Source organism: Diadema antillarum, unplaced genomic scaffold (assembly GCF_040938485.1).
Source record: "Diadema antillarum isolate AM-2024a unplaced genomic scaffold, OU_Dant_1.0 seq00002265_RagTag, whole genome shotgun sequence".
Taxonomy (NCBI): domain Eukaryota; kingdom Metazoa; phylum Echinodermata; class Echinoidea; order Diadematoida; family Diadematidae; genus Diadema; species Diadema antillarum.
This window is the reverse complement of record NW_027272894.1, coordinates 94047-113165: the sequence shown is the minus strand read 5'-3', so window position 1 is coordinate 113165 and position 19119 is coordinate 94047. Positions and strand designations below refer to the sequence as shown.

General features: G+C 40.2%; 1 protein-coding gene across 1 annotated transcript; it reads right to left on the bottom strand.

Moving 5' to 3' along the window:
- Positions 1-1357: 1357 nt before the first annotated feature.
- On the bottom strand, positions 1358-18004 carry LOC139714398 (cytochrome P450 2B2-like). The gene is made up of 6 exons (XM_071626107.1): positions 17992-18004; positions 16279-16561; positions 13754-13905; positions 12795-13405; positions 3605-3932; positions 1358-1536 (listed from the first exon to the last, which is right to left on the bottom strand). The coding sequence occupies exons 1-6, from the start codon at positions 18002-18004 to the stop codon at positions 1358-1360; spliced, it is 1566 nt and encodes a 521-aa protein (XP_071482208.1).
- Between the last annotated feature and the right edge of the window lie 1115 nt (positions 18005-19119).

Genomic DNA, 19119 nt, shown 5'->3' with positions numbered 1-19119 from the left:
ATTGTTATTATTTGGTTGCCCGACAAGTGATATTTGGTGGCCCGCAAATAAAGAAAAAGGAATCTTTCACTGAAGCCTGAAAAATAACTACAATTTATAACAACTGCGTAAAAGGAAGCAAGACAGAAGAACGAAATAACTGAAATTATTTGAGACATGTTAAAACAACTTTAAGCGATCATAAGTGAGTTAAAATTGACAGATCCCATGTAAAAGGGCTTCAAATATCAGATACAGTAACATAGTTTACTAAGTCTGAAATATCAAATATTGACTTGAGGCATAGGAATGAATTTTCTTTTCCCATGACATCCCGTATTCATGAAATGATTAGATTACAACTTAAGGGTAATTACAATAATTACCTACTTTATCTCTAGGTAGATAAAGATTTCTCTATGAATAATTATAAAAAGTAATGTGGCTAGATTTGGGTGCAGAATAGACCGAGTTCGTCAGTGAAGGAGAGCATTATTTTAGCAACCTTTGCCAAAGCATTCAGCTGAAATATATCCAGTTCAGTACCAAACACCTAGCATACCGCTGGCATACTCACGTAAACACATCAAACAATGTACGCAATCACAAATTTCTCTCAAAGGAACAATGAAAAGACACTACATCAACAATAGGTTGAGAGCCTTCTTCACAATAATCAAATCGTCCACCATCCAATCATCAAATTAGCAAGCAAAGATTTAACCTTTACCATCCATGGCACGGGTGAAACAGCTTGTTTTACCATCAAAAGAATATCATAATATATGGAAACCAGAAAATGACATTCATCTAAGAACCAATTGCTGAACTTTTTAAAATTTCTTTAACATATTATTTCTGTCAATGTATCCATGACTTAATGCCAATTACTGTTCACACCTCTTCATTCCATGTCATGACGTCAACTTCTGATGAATGTGGTGTTGAAACAGTCGTATGCGAGAGTTTTGGCTTCCATGAGGTAAGGAAACTGCTTAAAGATCTGAATATTAAGACCTACATACTCATCACACACACACACACACACACACACACACACATATATATATATATATATATATATATATATATATATATTTAAAGACATTTACACAATATGAATGTATATCATAACAAATATCATCCTTATCCTTCATGACATAGGTTATGAGCGTTATATCCAGAATCTAATCTTATTATTAAAATTTACATCAATCACCGCCAACAATCAGCAAACAACACGAACAAAAAACATATTTGTTTCTCTCCACACATAATGTTTTCCTAAACACACACTCACACACACACAAATTTAATTTTTCCTTTTTTCTTCCTTTTTTTTCTTTTTGTCTGATAAAAACATAGTGGGATAGGTCTCTTAGCGCTCCTCGAAAATGATTTCGTACGGTTTTGGCGCCAGCGTGGTGAAGCGATGGCCAATACTATAGTCCGGGACGGCACCGGGGGGAAAGGACACCTTGAATCGCTGGAGGATGTTGGTGAGGAAGAGAAATATTTCCATCTTGGACAGCTGCTCACCAATACACACTCGACGACCTGAAAGCGTTTGAAACATCAAAACATCAGCCTCATTATGATGATGACGACATTGATGCCAATGACGAGGCGATGAAGACGATGAGAACGAAATGACAGTGATTGGCTATGTAACTGGTTTACCAATTGATTTTATATGGTTGTAAATTTCCAATCAGCTGTCCCTTTCTAAGTTTTAATTGAATCGTTAGAATTAGCAGTGCAAGTGTTCCTGCCTTACCGATGATGTAAAGTTGAAATTGCATGATAGTGTTGATCTATGATAACAGATCTTGACAATGAATTGGTGATTACGGTTTCATGACATAATGCTCCTTCGACTATTGCTCCCATGAAATGTCTGCCAAAAATAAATTCCACTTCGACGAGGAGATTCCAGTAAAATAATGGATAATAATTGCAAATTATGAAAAATAAAGTAAGAACATTGGACGCCCGACAACAAGAGGAATAAATCAAACAAGTTATCCTAGCTCTGCCCTGCACTGATGATCACAGCTCCTAAAAAAAACAACAACAAATAAACAGCCATATAAATCCGGGTCTACAGGAAATATAAAGTCATGTCACATTCGTAGGAGGAACGTTTTAAATACACGTAATAATGATAACAATAATAATAATAATGATGATAATAATAATAATAATAATGATAATAATTATTATCATTATTGTCGTTATCATTATTATGTGTATTTAAGATAATAATAATGATAATGATAATAATAATAATAATAATAATAATTATCATTATGATGATGATGATGATGATTATTATTATCATTATCATCATTTGATACTAAGGTCTTCTTTGTGCAGCGTAGCCTCTTCAATGTTGCAACTACTCTACCGGAGGGCCCTGCCATTATTGTTAACGTGGCGTTGCTAGGTATCCATTCATACACCCACACACCTGGGTCGAGGGGGACATTGTGGGTAAAGTCATTTTATCCAAGGGCATAAACACTGGGCGTGAGTCGAACTCGGGTCCTCCAATTGGGAGTAGGGAGTATCATCTACTATGCCACAGCGCCCCCACATCATTTTATCTTGAGATTTAGATCCCTAAAAGGTGCAATGCCGACAGACGTTTCCATTGACTCATGACGCGGTCACATCATCTTGTCCACTTTGCACCCGGGTGCAATCAATACCACTACGCTAATAGATGTAATATTGGAGATTTTTTTTTTTTTAACGTCATAAAAATACTTTCACGGTGCCGATTTTGACGAAACCTTTACTCTGTCTGATTTATTCTACTACGTTCGTTCAAGATTCGACAGCGTGGAATGGTAAGAAAAGTTTGGCATGATTACTCTCCATTCTCTACCACCATGGTACATTCGGAAACCACGACTATAGCGTAACCTGCTGGAAAGAACACAGTGTCCTACAGTGTGTTCACAATATGTCGCAAAGACAAAATTATGTCAAGAGGATGATTTCACAATGTGGTGTAGTTTTTCACACAGTGTTCGCATTGTAATGCTCTGTTGACACTCTTGAGTCGATGACTCACAATGCGTTCAATGTTAAAACACTCGCATTTATCGGTATGAAGAGATTTCACACTGTGATCGCAATGTGCTAACACTGTGTTTTACATAGTATTTCACACTGTGGGAGACTGTTATTTCTAGCAGGGTATGCCTGCTACAATAGAATTGCCCGTCACCAAATTATATGAGCGACAAAGCTTATATCCAAATGGGTGACGTTAAACTTCAGTCGAGATTCTTCGCCTGCATAAAGTGCGCATGCGTACAAATCTGCTCACAATTCGTCCTGAGAATATCACAATTCATCCGAGTCAGGCCAGCCAGCGTTCCCAGCGCACGGTCTCCCTATGCTGGTTAACAGATCTTGAAAGTTTCAATAGCGTAAAACAGGAGGTGAACTGCAGTGTCAATTCTTAGCATAAATAAGATGGAATGAAAATGGGTAAGAAACATTTTTTTTAAAATAAAAATCATATTAAAATTGATTTACATAAAATAATTAAATCGATTATCAAATAAAAAAAAAACAACAACAACAACAAACGATTATATGCAGTAAAACTCACCAACACCGAACGGGAAATACGCTTCGGGCTTGACGATTTCCTTGCCGTCCTCCGACAGGAAGCGCTCGGGTCGGAACACTTCCGGGTCACCCCACAATTTGGGGTCGTTGTGGATATAGAGTATGTTGGCACCGATGTTTGTGTCCTTCGGAATGACGTAGCCGCGGACCTCCATGTCCGCCGTGCATCGATGCGGGACTCCACTGGGTGCGATGGGGCGGAACCGTAACGCCTCCATTATGGTGGCCTCCGTGTAAGGCATACTGGTTCGATCCTCATACTCGGGCGTCCTCGAGTGACCGACAACGTCATCGATTTCGGAACAAACCTGCATTCGAAAACAACGGGGTTTTTTTCAGAAAAATTGCTAAAATGGTGACATTTCTGAGACTTCTGGTAATGACTCTCCTGAGTACAACCTCTTCTTGCAACGATGCCGGAAATTTTTAACTGTATTGTGCACGGTACATTTCTTTATCTGAAGGGTGGTACTATGTAAGATAACTTGCCAGATTACTTTTTGTAAGGGCAAGTGTTTTTGTCCGATATTGTATGATGACATCACTGTTCGAAATCGCAAACTAGCATATTTATTATTAAGACGATCTGTGCACTTTTCTAATCTGAAATTGCCTAAATCCCTGGTTAATCAAGTAGTCTGTCCCGCTATTTGAATATGTACTACACTGTGATTGTTCAATAAATAAAGGCATTTTTCGAAAATTTTCCGGAGTCTGCCGCCCTTTGCAATTGTTTCGTAAGACCGCACTTTAATACTGAATTACTTTCTTCCTCTCTTTCATTGTCACACAAACACACACACACACACACACACACACACACGTTGAACTCGAATTCTAACATGTATTATGGTGTTGATTGATGCACTTTCCTGTTCCAATAGTACACTATAAAAAATCTTTCAGAAATCTACGTTTGAAGAGACGCAGAGACGCAGAACGTCAGGGTGACCGCTCTATATTTTGAGCTCTAATTTTCGATTATTCCACTGTTTGGATACAGGAGACTGGAATTTGATATTTATACTTCTTGGCATACTGGTTTTTCCTGTAGTCTGTGGATCTCAGAGAGGAAACCGATTCTATAACTCGATTTTCATCTCACTACCTGGAAGGAAAGCACTGCGTCTTCAGTCCCTTCGGCCTAATGTAGTCCCATCACGTTATAGTACTTGTTAGTACATACGTACGATGTTCACGAACATATTGACAGGACGTTTGAGACGCATACATATATCCAGGATGATGTAACATACGACGGTTGTTTTCCTATCCTGCACCAGACATGGTAACTATGTGATACATGCCGATATTATATGAGATCTGTGATATGTGATTAGTCGTCGAGTCATCCTAAGTGTCTCCCTATACCACATGACTTTGATGAATATGGAACACGTGCCTCGTTTGATATATCACCAATATTTCCATACTTCATGATACCACATCGCCCTTTGCGAATATTACCTGGAATAACTGACCGAAATCTTTTGATACTGTAAATTTGGACGGCTCTGTTTTTATCATCTTGTGTTCACAGTGTTCTGAGATTTGCTATATTTCGCAGTTTCATTTGACCCGCCATTATGGCGACCCCGGGTAAGCTTGACGATGTGGAATGCATTGCTGACGCAGTCTTAAAGCGATACATAAAGGGAGAAGAATTCCTGAATTCTATTCGTCAAGCAGTGCGTGACGCCATAAAGGGTGAACTAGACGACATGATGCGACGAATTGAAGTCAGTGAAGGAAGGATTATCGACCTGGAGTCCCAGCTGAACAGCAACACAAAGGAGATCGCGAACCTCAAGTCCATCGTTGAAAGACAACGCTCAGCTCTGGACAAGGTTGGGCGAGCTGCTAACAACCAGGAACAATACTCCAGACGAAATTGCCTCCGTTTCCACGGCATACAGGAATCAGCTGGTGAGGACACTGACGAGATCGTTTGCCGCATAGCCAGGGAGAAGTTGAAGGTTGAATTGTCCAAGAATGACATCGAGAGGTCCCATCGACTTCCTGCGAAGAAGAGTGAGGACGACTCACGCTCAGCAAGCAGGGTGACACGCAACAGTAGGCGCAATGAAAGGCCTCGAACAATCATCGTCAAATTTGTTTCCTATCGCATGCGCAGCATGATCCTATCCAAACGCCGTGTCCTCAAAGGAACGAAAATGGGGATTGAGGAAGACTTGACAAAAAGCAACGCCCAGCTACTCCAAAAAACGAAGTCTTGCAGGAAAGTCCTTGCAGCCTGGACATCGGATGGCAGGGTTCTTGCCCTCCTCCCAGCAAGCGGGGGGAAGACAGTCAAAAGAGTTATAACCCACGAAAGTGATTTAGACAGAATATGACCCAATAGGCTATCATCACTTTCTCATTTCAATCGGTAAAAACGAGGGAATATTGATCACCGGTGCAGTTTGTGTATGATTTTATAAAACGACAATAATTATCATTCGTATGACTGTAAATGCTAATAATAATTTGTGATATTTTTTGTTGATGTTTTAGTTTTGTTGGTTGATAGTATAGTTCACATGGTACGGAGTTACCCGTGCGTGTGCTGCTCTAGATCTGTGAAAAATAATCAAAAGGGATTACAATGCACTAGATGTAAAAAATGGGTTCACATCCAATGTGGTGGAGTAGATGAAAGGGATTATGATGATATGGGATGTGTATTTCTAAACTGGGAATGTCCTCAATGCGTTGTGAAACACTCACCTAGTTTTATAGATGATATAGAATTAGCTGATACAATCAATGGTGATACCGTAAACGATGCAAGTACGACATCCTGTTCACAATGTATTCCGAATAATTGTTTAAAATATGATGAGTTAAATATAAAGGGTTTGAAGATTTTGCATCTAAATGTACACAGTCTCCTCGCGAAGTTATCGGAAATCAAACTGCTTTTGAGTCAGAATGATGTACATATACTTTCATTAAATGAAACTTGGCTTGATGATTCAATATTTGATAGCGAGATATGTATTGAAGGCTATCGAGTCCTAAGAAAAGACAGAAACAGACATGGAGGAGGCGTAGTAATATATATGAAAATGAATTTGAATTATTCAATTTTACAACACGATTCCTTGAGACATTTAGAGGCCATACCAATCATAGTTGGAGAACAATGTCCGAAATCTTTTATTTTTGTATCATGGTACAGACCACCAAACACTTCAGTTTGTATTTTTGATTATTATGAGCAATTGGTGTCTTTTTTAGACAGCTTTAACAAAAATATTTTTATTGTGGGGGATTTGAATTGTGATATTTCGAAAAAGAATGTAACTAATGAAACCAAACATCTTAATGAAATAAACAGTTTGTATTCATTGAAACAAATAAATGGTAACATATGTACAAGAATAACAAATGATTCGTCTACCCTTATCGATCATATGTTATCAAATGCTCCAGATATTGTATCTGTGTATGGAGTAAAGCATACTGGCATAAGTGATCACTCATTATGTTTTATGGTTCTGAAATGTCACGTCAAAGATAAAGGGCCCCGTACACTTAATTACAGAAGTATGAAATATTTTGACCACAATTCATTCATTCGTAGCCTACAGTCCCAACCATGGTTCGAAGTGTATGATATAGAAGATATAAATGAAGCAGCTTTTCATTTTGAAAAATTGTTATTGTCGGTGTTCGACAAACATATGCCTATTCGTGAAAAACGAGTTAAGAAAACTTCTTCTCCTTGGATGTGTAGTGAAATTATCAATCTTATTTATAAAAGAGATAAACTGAAGGAAAAAGTGAATAAGCTTAAAAGGATGATATTGATTGAATCTGATGGAAATAAAATAATATCACTGGAAAATAGATTGAATGATTTGTGGAGTGAGTATAAGAAACTTCGTAATGCTGTTACTTTGAAAACAAGAAAACGAAAGAGATCTTTTTTTGCTGAAAAATTATCGGCAGCTAACACATCTGGTGAGATGTGGAATATCATAAAAACAGTGTTGCCTAGAGATGTTTCTGGCATGTGTGAATCAGTTACAGGTAGTAGAGATCAAGATAAATCCAATGAATTTAATACATTTTTCGCCAATGTTGGTAGAGATTTGGCTGCAAACATCCCGAATGTCCATGACTCTTCAATACAAGAATTTGACAATGTGTATGAACCGATTGATTCGTTCTCATTGCAACTTGTCACGTATGAAGAAGTGTTTAAAGTAATTCGTGGTATGAAAAATAAGAAATCTTCAGGACTTGATGGTATTTCTATGTATATGTTAAAATGGCTGCTTCTGTTATAGTGTACTCCCTTACTCATCTGATAAACAGGTCATTGTCCGAAGGCATTATTCCGTTACGATGGAAACAGGCAAAGATTATACCACTATTCAAATCTGGTAACAAGCGTCTCCCGGAAAACTACCGTCCCATTCTTTGTTCTGTTTCTAAAATCATTGAAAAAATCGTCCATAAGCAACTATGTCGTTTCATAAAATTGAATGGTTTACTTTCACCAAACCAATCTGGCTTTAGAGAAAAGCATTCGACTACCACTTCACTGTTAAAAGTGACGGATGACTGGTTACACGCCATTGATAGAGGCAAGTACACTGGGGCGGTTTTCATTGACATGAAAAAGGCATTTGACACCGTGGAGCATTGCACAATGATAAAGAAGCTGCACTCTATTGGAGTTTCCGATGAAAGCCTTCGCTGGTTTGAGAATTACTTGTCTGGTCGACAAATGCGTACATACTTTTGTAATGCAATGTCAGATCCCCTGGAAGTGTGTTACGGAGTACCACAAGGTTCCATTTTGGGGCCTCTCCTCTTTACAATTTATATCGATGACATTGTCAAACAGATTGAAGTGTGCAGTATTCATCTTTATGCAGATGACACTATTTTATACTTTTCTCATTCTGATATTAATCAAGTTGAACAGGCTATCAACATTGATTTGAATGGCATCAATAGATGGATGTGTTTAAATAAGTTGAGTTTGAATGTTGATAAAACTGAATGTTTGTTGATAGGATCACCCGCAATGTTAAAAAGATGCAATATGATAAATGTACAGGTAATTGGTAAGCGTATTCAGTCCAAACAAACAGTGAAATATCTCGGAGTTATATTTGATCAAGAATTAAAATGGAATATTTATATAGAAACATTGTGTTTGAAGATAGGTAATTTGATAAGGTTTTTGGGTCGTCTTCGTTTTAATTTAAATGAACAAAGTATGAGGATAATCTATAATTCTATAATTAAACCTTTGTTTGATTATGCAGATGTACTTTATGATTCTGCCCATAAGAAGTATACTGATCGATTACAGAAATTACAGAATAGAGCGGGGAGAATGATCCTGAGAGTCAGTCCGTATATGCATGTTTCAAATCACGTTATTCATCAGACACTAAATTGGGAATCTTTAAAAACACGTCGCTTAAAGCATATTTTGTTAATGGTATTTAAAACTCTAAATGATTTTAGCGCTCCTTACTTATTGGACCGGTTTAATTTTGTATCTCATCAATATTCTTTACGATCTTATGGAAGATTGACGCTGTCAAAACCTAAAACAGAGTACTGTAGACGTATGTTCGCGTACCGTGGGGCATCAATGTACAATACTGTTCCCTTGGATATAATATCTTCATCATCATGTAATTCCTTTAAGAAAGCTATAAATAATTATGTATTACATTGGATTTTATGATAATGATCACGTATCTCTGTATTATGTAAAACATTATGTTATATGGGGAGGGCTGCGGGTGGGGGAGGGAACATTGTATTTTGGTAGTCGGTATAGGGGTATCATTTTCATAAGTTTGTTTTTTTTTTTGTAATGTTGTTTTAGTTGATTTTGTACACTGATGTATCATTTTTTTTTTCGCATCATATCATTATGTGTAAGTAAGCTTGTGTTGTTTTTATTGTATGGAGTTTCGACTATTGTAATTTTTTGTTCATGTGAAGTTGGACCCCTCGGAAGACCAGCACGGCCATGAAGGCCGAGCTGAGAAGGGCAATCCATCCGTTTTTCTTCAGTTATATATTCCAGTTGTATTGTATCATTGTTATCTTTTTATCTTATACGGTGAATAAATAAACAAACAAACAAACAAACATTAATGCCTACAAAACTCCGTTCATTTCAGGCATACACAGCCAATCGTACGGGTCTTCCCATCAATATTAAAGTAAATAATCGACGTTGGTGAAGGTGATGGGACAAACTATCACTTCTGAGGCAATCTGGATGTAGCTATCTTTCCGAAGCGCAGCTGATGAAAGATAGCGTACACATTCAGATCGCCGAGGAAGTGATAGTTTGTCTCATTGCCTGAAACCAAAAGTCGATATTTGCTTTATATTCCACACCTAGGGTCCTAGATATTCCAATTTTATTCCACATTATTCTGAAACCATTTTAGCTGTCTTTAGGTATCATCAGGGCTTATGCTACGTACTTTAGACGTATGCGCGTAGATGACAAACAACGAATTTGCTCCGCGCCAAGCGCGTGGCACCGAAATAAAAGTGCGTTGCACTGTGGTCTATCACTTGACCCAGGTCAAATCATAGACCACAGTGCAGCGCACTTTAGTTCGCGCGTACTCAAAATTGTAAGCAAATAACGTTGGTGAAGGTGATGGGACAAACTATCACTTCCGAGGCGATCTGGATGTAGCTATCTTTCCGAAACGCAGCTGAGGAAAGATAGCGTACACATTTGGTAGATACTTTATTTTCTGCAAATCAATATATACATAGATTGAATAATCGTGAACATGGGAAACATACAAAGTATTTTGAAACAGAGTCGTTTGACTTGCATAAACAACGATATAAAAGGAAATTAATGATATTACAGTATGCATGTCTATGCAGCTGGGATTACAATAACAACATTATATTTAAGAAGTCATAATGCAGAGGGCCGCCATTGTAAACATTGCTTGAAAAGATGGCCGGCCCGAGGAAAAGGTAGGTAGGTAAATTGGTAAACAATACAAATTCTGCTGCGAAGATAGCAGGGGAAAATAAACATTCAGATCGACGAGGAAGTGATAGTTTATCTTATTGCCTGAAACTGAAAGTTGATTATTTGCTTTATATTCCACATCTAGGGTCCTAGAAATTCCTATTTTATTCCACATCTGAAACCGTTTTAGCTGTATTTAGGTATCCTTAGGGCTTAGGCTACGTGTGCGCGTAGATGACAAAACAATGAATTTGCTGCGCGCACCGCGCGGCACTGAAGTGAAAGTGCGTTGCACTGTGTACTATCAAGTGACCTAGGGTGCGTTTATAAGATTTTTCTTCTGGCCAGAAACAATGTTTTGAAACACTGTTTCTGGCCAAACAGTGATTCTAGCTCGAAAAAAATTCTTATAAACGCTCGCCGTGATTTGAAACAGTGTTTTGAAACAGTGTTTGTAAACGCACAAAACAGTGCGTTTACAAACAGTGTTTCTGTAGAATCAGTGTTTCAAAAATCTTATAAACGCAACCGCGATCGCAAACACTGTTTATGTGACGTCACAATGCCTTGCGCGCACCCTGCTTGACCTTTTGCCGAGGAAAAACTGCGCAGAGTGAGTTGCGCAATGGCACAGTCTGAGCGAGATCCCCAACACGCTCGGAGAAAAACATCTTAAGGCCACCGCACACTACACGATCCGACTGGTCTTAAAGTCTTAAGCCAAGCTGGGTCTTAAGACCAGTCGTACGACCGGACACCGCACACTATACGACCCGACGGTAAAGCGCGCGCAGTGCGCGCTGCGTGCGTTTGCATTTTGCTGCATTGTGAATGGCTGAAAGCTCACGACTGGTCGTAGAGATTCAACATGTCAAATCTCTACGACTGGCGCTAAGACCCAGTCGTACGACTAGAAAATGGCAAGACTGTGACGTCACACTTCTAGTCTTAAGGTCTTAAGACCGGTGAATCGGGGCAAAATCGTGTAGTGTGCGGCGGGCTTTATAAACGCTCTCCTGACGAAAGTGTGATTTCAAACAGTGTTTCAAAACAGTGTTTCAAAACAATGATTCTAGGCCCGCAAAATCTTATAAACGCACCCCTAGTTAAATGATAGTCCACAGTGCGACGCACTTTTATTTCGCGCGTACTCATCTCGCGTTAAGACTGTATGGACTGCCAGAGATCAGCAAAACAAACAGCTGTCTTTATTGACCGATTCTGTGACGCGCTATGTGTATTTTTGGCATGGGCACAGCCATAGTGGGTGTATCAGCCGACCCCCCCCCCCCTCCGCACTCCCCCACCCCTCTCCCTACATCAGCACGCGCGCAGAATGAAAAACTGCTTTAGCCAATAGGCGTCTCGCACTGAGTGCGCGAATGCTTGCTAGTGCGCGAACCTTTGTTACAAGTGCGTGATAAACATGTTGCCCGGGGGTGGGGGAGAGCAGGGGGGGTCGGCTGATACACCCACTATGGCTGCGCCCTGTGCCGTAAAATGTCTGCTGCCCTCAACGAACCCGAATCGGTCAATAGATGACAATACAATGAATTTGCTGCGCGCACCGCGCGACACTGAAGGGAAAGTGCATTGCACTGTGTACTATCAAGTGATCTTGTTCTTCTCAGGTGATGTGATGGGCAAAACTACGCTTTATCACGTGATCAGCTCTTGACCAATCCATACACTCTAAAAAAAATCCGGCACTGAACTGAACCGGAACTGGGTCCGTTGGGGTCACTACCGTTCCGGGTAAAAAATGACTTGGAATTTGGTCATGAAGACCCGGAATAGGGTCACCCTGACCCAATTCTTGACTCTGGATGGGGTCATATCTGACCCCATTCCAAGTCATTTCTGACCCGGAACGGTGTGTGACCACAACGGACCTAGTTCCGGGTCAGTTCTGACCCGGATTTTTTAGAGTGTATAGCAAGATTCTTAGTATGTGGAATATGATAAGTTATATCACCCGTTAGAAATGTTTTGACTTAGAGATCAGCGAAACAAAATGACTATCATCATAGAGTGTAACGAACTTTTCTTCCCAGGTGATGTGATGGGCAAAACTAAGCTTTAACACGTGATCAGCTCTTGACCAATCCTTTTGCAAGATTCTTAGTATGTGGAATATAAAAGCTGATATCACTGGAGTAAACTGCCCAATTTTTTTTTTTACCTTCTCTTGGATTTCAGGATTCCCAACAAGGAAAACAAATGCCCATAACAATGATGCCGACGACGTCTCTGTTCCACCCAGGAAGAGATCGAATATCAGCGTCCATGCCTTCTCCATCCCAAACTCCGTTTTTTCCCCGGATTTCTGGGCACGCTGTACCTCCAACAGGTATCTGTCGATTGCGTCTCTGATGTCATTAGGGTCAAAGTTCTTCTCGTGTTCTTGGATCTCTTCGACCAGGAACTTTTTGACCTCAAGGAGGTTTCTTCTCCGCTTGTTCATGAAAAAGGCAGGCAGGTTAGTCAGGATACCTGGGTCCTGGGATGCGTAGCTTTTGATCCGATGGGTCATCTCCGTGAACTTCGGATCGGAGTACTCGAATCGGTGGCCGAACGTGATGGAGCAGATGATGTTGGAGACAGCTTTGCTGAGCACAACTTCGGGGTTAAAGGGAATACCAATGCTTTCAGCAATTGCATCGACTAGAATGCGCGCCTCCACATCGATGCAGTGCTGTAAGCTCTTTTTGCCCTTGCCGAAGTTACGGATGCTTGCAAGCCCTAATCGACGGTGGTCAACCCATTCTTGACCACTGGAAAATATGATTCCTCCTGTAATAAAAGCACAGAGCATGTTTACATGAGATGGGTGACGGCTGTCAAAAAGGTCCTGCAAAAAGTATGTTAAATCAAGACTCATGTGTTCATATCTGGGACATTACGCCGATCTCAGGATTCTAATTAGATGATCACAGTCATCATCATGATTATCATGATTATTTCCATTGCCATTATCAACGCGATCATCTCCATAAACACGTCAGTCAGTACATTCATTTTCTAGACTAAAAGAAAACAGGCTTGCTTTTGGCAATGCGAAAATATACCTAGACAAAAAACAAAACAAAAACAAAAACAAAGCAAAACACAAAATTATTCCCGCCAACCAAAATCATATACCTTTACACTTTGCTACAGCCTTTAACTCCCACAATTCCTCTCTCCCCGACGTGACGTCAGCCCGTTTGATCAAAAGGTCCTTCACCAACTCATAACTGGCCAGGAACGCGTATCTGTAATCCCCGTCACATATGTAGACGATGTCACCATACCTTATGATAGAAGGGACATGAAACACTTTTTTTTTTTCAGTTCAACATGTTCTACGAATGAAACCGTTCAAATAAAATTCAAAATTAGAAAGACTGTTCCCTATCACCTGTGCACTGTGTGCGGATGAAGCATAATGTTATTAGTGCTGTGATTGACAAGAAAATTGGTCACTCGAATACTGTATGCAGGTCACGAGCTGTGTTAGACATCGCACTGAGTTTGTCTCCGAGACTCACAAGTGAGAAAAAAAAAACATATACATGAAAGTATACGAGAGTGATACATTCTAGCTTGTGCGTGACATGTGTACGTTCATGATTGCCACAATCAGGGAGGTGAGTACTTCGTCTAAAAATGGAGCATGAGACCATGATGAGACACATCTTCCAGATTGGTGGTCCTTTCATAGTGTATATCGGACGTGCATGATATGTTCCACTTGCGTGAGAGGTTGTTGTCAGAGTAACACTATTATCTTATAAAAGGAAATTCCTGACCTAACTGACGCTAGATATATGGCGTGCTTGGTCATCACAGCACTTTCGTTGTGTTGATATCATTAAGCTAAGTGAGTTAGATTATAAGGCTAACAAATCAGATGTACAGGATTCGAATGAGAATGCAGAAAACCCGTGTGACTGAAACGGTGAATGCGCATTATTGTGTAACCCTCTTATTTCACCTAGAGTCCCTCAATAGAGAGAGTTGCGACATGGGAGGTCCGAAATTGAACACCTTTTGGAAACAAAATGGAGGTTCAAATTCTTTCTTTTCAAAAGAAACAGATTCTCACCGCGCGTGAATAGAAAAGTTACGTAATAGTGGAATTTCTGGAAACATGGCGGCGTTCAAATCTATGGTTGTCGCAACTCTCTCTATAGGGCTCACACCCATAAATGTTTCCCCATAGGGATGTGTGTTAAAAATCAAATTTCAAAAAATTCAGTAAAACAGCTGGGAGAAATGAGGTGTTTCAGCTTCATTAACCTGGATAAGTTAGATATACCCTTTCATCCATCAAATTCTCAGGGTGGATAATTCAGTTCAAATTCTGTCCAGGGGTCCGCAAAGCCAGACTACGAATTCTTGTCACTCAAAAAATCACCCATTTTCCGTACACGTACCCGATGAAATATAGTCCCCTCAAATTCCACCAGAAAAGCTTTCATCTTCCAACCAAAATGCATTTTGTAGAGGAATTCATACTCAATATCTACAGCTATTCAGTTTTTTGCCAAACTACATCATTGATTTTTAATCAATTTTTTTCTTCATTTATTTTGGTATCTTTGGTACGAATTTGTGAAGGGGCCTGGGACATTCCATTGTATTTACGGGTGTGAGCCCTATATAGGAACTCTAAGTTCACCAAGGCTACAGCGCCACCTTGCGACTCACTCCCACTGCCTGCCAATGAAGATTGAACAAGGACGTGAAATTGTCTTGACGCATTTGAAACTCTTTGTGGTGCATAATTATTGTAACATAGCGCTATATATTTCGGTGAGTATGATTGGACGGGTTAGATTGTTGATCAGGAAGATGCATACGACGCTGTCAGTAGATGTCGTTAACGGATACAACCAAGCAACTTTTAACAGCCATGAAATTAATGATATAAGCTTTTACAACATCGTATTAAACGCAAGAAATTGTTCTGCCCAGCAACCAAGCAATAGTGAAACCATGTAACCCTTTCAACCCTTCTCACCGTGCAACCATATAGCCTTACAACCGTGAAACTGTGCAACTGTTCAACTGTGCAGCTGTAAAATGCCTGTATGGCTGTCACTTATACCAGACGAAGAGTCACAAAACATATTCGTGCATGCATCACAGAACGGGCGTAGGGTTTTAAGCAGTCGAGATGGTAAACGCAACCTACCGCTATACAAATCAGGATGCGTTAAACTAGGCAGCTATTCCTTCTTACACATTATGGACAATAGTTGCAAGGCTTTAGCCAATCAGGATGCAAGAAACCATTAAGCTGTACTCCGGTAGGTCTCTATGATTAATTGTATGTCTTCAAGCAAGCAGGAGACAGCCATTCCTCGCTGAGGTGCATCCACGAAGGGATGTAAAGTTCTAACCAATAGGGATGCTACAAAACCAACAAGTCATCCCTCCGTGCTGCAACAGGGAGGAATGGCTGTCTAGTTTATTTCGCCTTCTGATTGGATTAAAAAAAAAACGACATTAGTTCTATCCCTGTAAAGTCGTTCGGTTGTACGTGTTAACGGCAAGGATAGCCCGCCATAGACACGCATTTGATAGTTCATCCACACACATCAGTTACAAGTAATTCATTGTAATTTGTATCACCTCTATGCCAAGGGTCACATTGCATCATCTCATATAGGCCTACTCACTGATTGTGGAGTTCCCTGATGATTTCGAGGGGGTTCTTGAAGAGACGGACGAGACCCGTCAGGTAGTTGAGAGGCCACGGGATATTGATAGGCCCAGGAGGGAGATTCAGCCGTTTCGACCCCGTCCGTTTCCGCATGATCAGCATCAGGAGGAGGCTGACTACAATGCCCAAGAGTATGTTGCTGTATCCAACGTCGGAGGCGACGTCGACAACGAAGCTTGCCATGGTGTGGCTGACCTCAAGATCGAGTCGATGCCGGTTAAATCTCCTCCAGGCGGTCGCTGGAATCAACACCAAGAGATTGCGGAAGCATTAGTAGAGATAAAAGTATGAACAGGAGTAATAGAGACTCATTGGTACACACTGACACATTCCGTGGTGAAATATAATGAGGGATACGGAAGAAGATTAAAAGAAGGAAAAAGAAAATGAAGCATTATTGTAAGAAAATAAGAGACTTCAACGCAACGCTATTTTCTTCAGCTCGCCAGATGAACATGCCCCCATTTTTTGTTTCAACCCGGGAGTGGCACCACAAGTTGCGTTGAAGGCCTTTTTTTTTTTGTTTTACCTGATGAAACCCGGAAGTGCCCCCCCCCCCCCCCCACTTCTAAAAATCTGGCGCCGGCCATATTAAGTCACATATAGCTGTCACTTCGTACAAATTCGAATTCCGAGGAGGCGGACTACACCTTTTCCCGTTCGGTTTGATCGTTCCATTTTGCACAAAGTTAATGCAAAAGTGTAATCAGGGTTTGTTTGGGGTTTTTTTTTTCGAATACCCCAAAACGCTGATTGTCATTCAAATTCGTTATAATTTATTATAAGGCAGCTAAAATCGTCAATCGGCATTCAAAATCGCTAAGGATCGTCGGCGGTCATCAGAAACGTCTTATATCCCGAATTTCTGTCTAATTTTGATTTTGAGATTTTCAGTCATTTCGATAGTGGACATTCCGTTACAAATATTGTGAAATTTTCAGTTTGTAAGTTGAAGTAATTTGTGTGTAATTATCACATTTACAGAGTCTTGTCATTTCATTTTTTTTTTCATTCCCCCATAGATGCGCGTGTAAACACACACACACACACACACACACACACACACACACACACACAACGATATGCTTAGTATACGGTTGGGATGACCGCAAACACACGCAGAGCGCGCGGTAAAACTATCGCACATCGGCGCATTGACTTTTCGCGTAATATTTGAGATATACGACGGTTCGGTGGCCGGAAGTACTGTGCGCGCCGTCAACAAAACTGTTGTACGAGCCTTTCAGCTCGCAGCTCGCAATGGACTCGCACACAGCGAGCAGTGGACTCGCGCCCGCAGGCACGCAGGGGATTGGAGCGACTCCCGCAGCTCGTTACACTCGCTGTGACTGTGTACGCACGTCCGCAAATCATTGCAAGCTGCCTTTATAAAAGGCTATCAAAAAAGTCCTTTATTAGAGGCTATTGAAAGACAACGGTATTGGAAAATCGAAAAAAAAATCTCTCTCTCTCTCTCTCTCTCCCTCCCCCCCTCTCTCTCTCTTGGGCTTTATCGCATAATTCCGAACGATACAATTCGGCGAAAAAGTCACACGTTAGAGTAAGAACTAACGTCTGACGTATTACCGAAAAAAAGATAATTGGAAATGGCAGACATAAAAGTGTAGCAAACATAATAAAAAAATTGGGTAACTTGAAACGCTATTACCTTGAAATGTCATTCTTACGTGAAAATTGCATACGAGTATACGACGGTTCGGATGACCGCTGACGAATCAAAGGTATGCTAGAAACTATACCGGTTTGTTAAAGTGGAAACAACTGGACAAAACTTCTCCTTCCCCTCTGATACTAGTTGCGATCAACTTAACGCAACTGGAAGATTGACCAGTTGATTTCTTTCCAAAGCAGGGGCGGATCCAGGGAGGACAGCAACCGGCGCACGCCCCCCTTTATTTTTTTTTTTTTGTTGAAACAAAAGACATAAAAAGAAAAAAATGGGGGAGGGGTGCGTGCGCCCCCCTTTAATTTTGTAAACGCGCCCCCTCTTTACGGAATTCCTGGATCCGCCCCTGCAAAGGAGAGGTATAAACTGGCATACTATTTAAACATGGCAGTTGATTCCAGAAAAAGTTATATATTATTAACGACACGCACGTCAAATTTTACGTGTTTCTTAGTACATTCTGTTGAAAGAAGGGGAAAATAAGGTTTGAATCATCATTGAATCATCAAAGAACTGGATCAAACGGGACCCATTAATTGTTACCAGCAGTTGAGATCAACTAGACACATCTGGAAGATTTGCAGTTGAATCCACTGAAAAACAGTTGTATATAAACTGGCATATAGAATTAAAACCTACTAGTTGAGTCCAGTGGGAACAATTTACTGGATCAAACTTGGCCCTTTGACACCAGCATATTGAACCAACTGGATAGGAATGGAAGATTCACCATTTGTTTATTTCACTTTGAAGCAATGATAATGATAACTGGCAAATAACAACACATGTGTATGGAAAACAAGTGAACCAAACAGCCCCTTCTGATTCCAGTATACACAACTGGACCAAACTTAACCCTTAGATACCAGTCTGCAGCAACTGGACATAATAAATGTAACAATTTCTGGCTGATATAACAATTTCTCCACTCAAAAGCAATGATATAACGTCCCGGCATACTAAATCACGCCAAATCATGTCAGATAAAACAACATGTCTGGACTAATCGCTGCATAAAAAACATATTGTATTGATTGGTTCCATTGTGTTCATACTTATGAAAAAAACAACAACACAGAGTTTATGCCAAGTGAAGTTATAGTGTTCGAT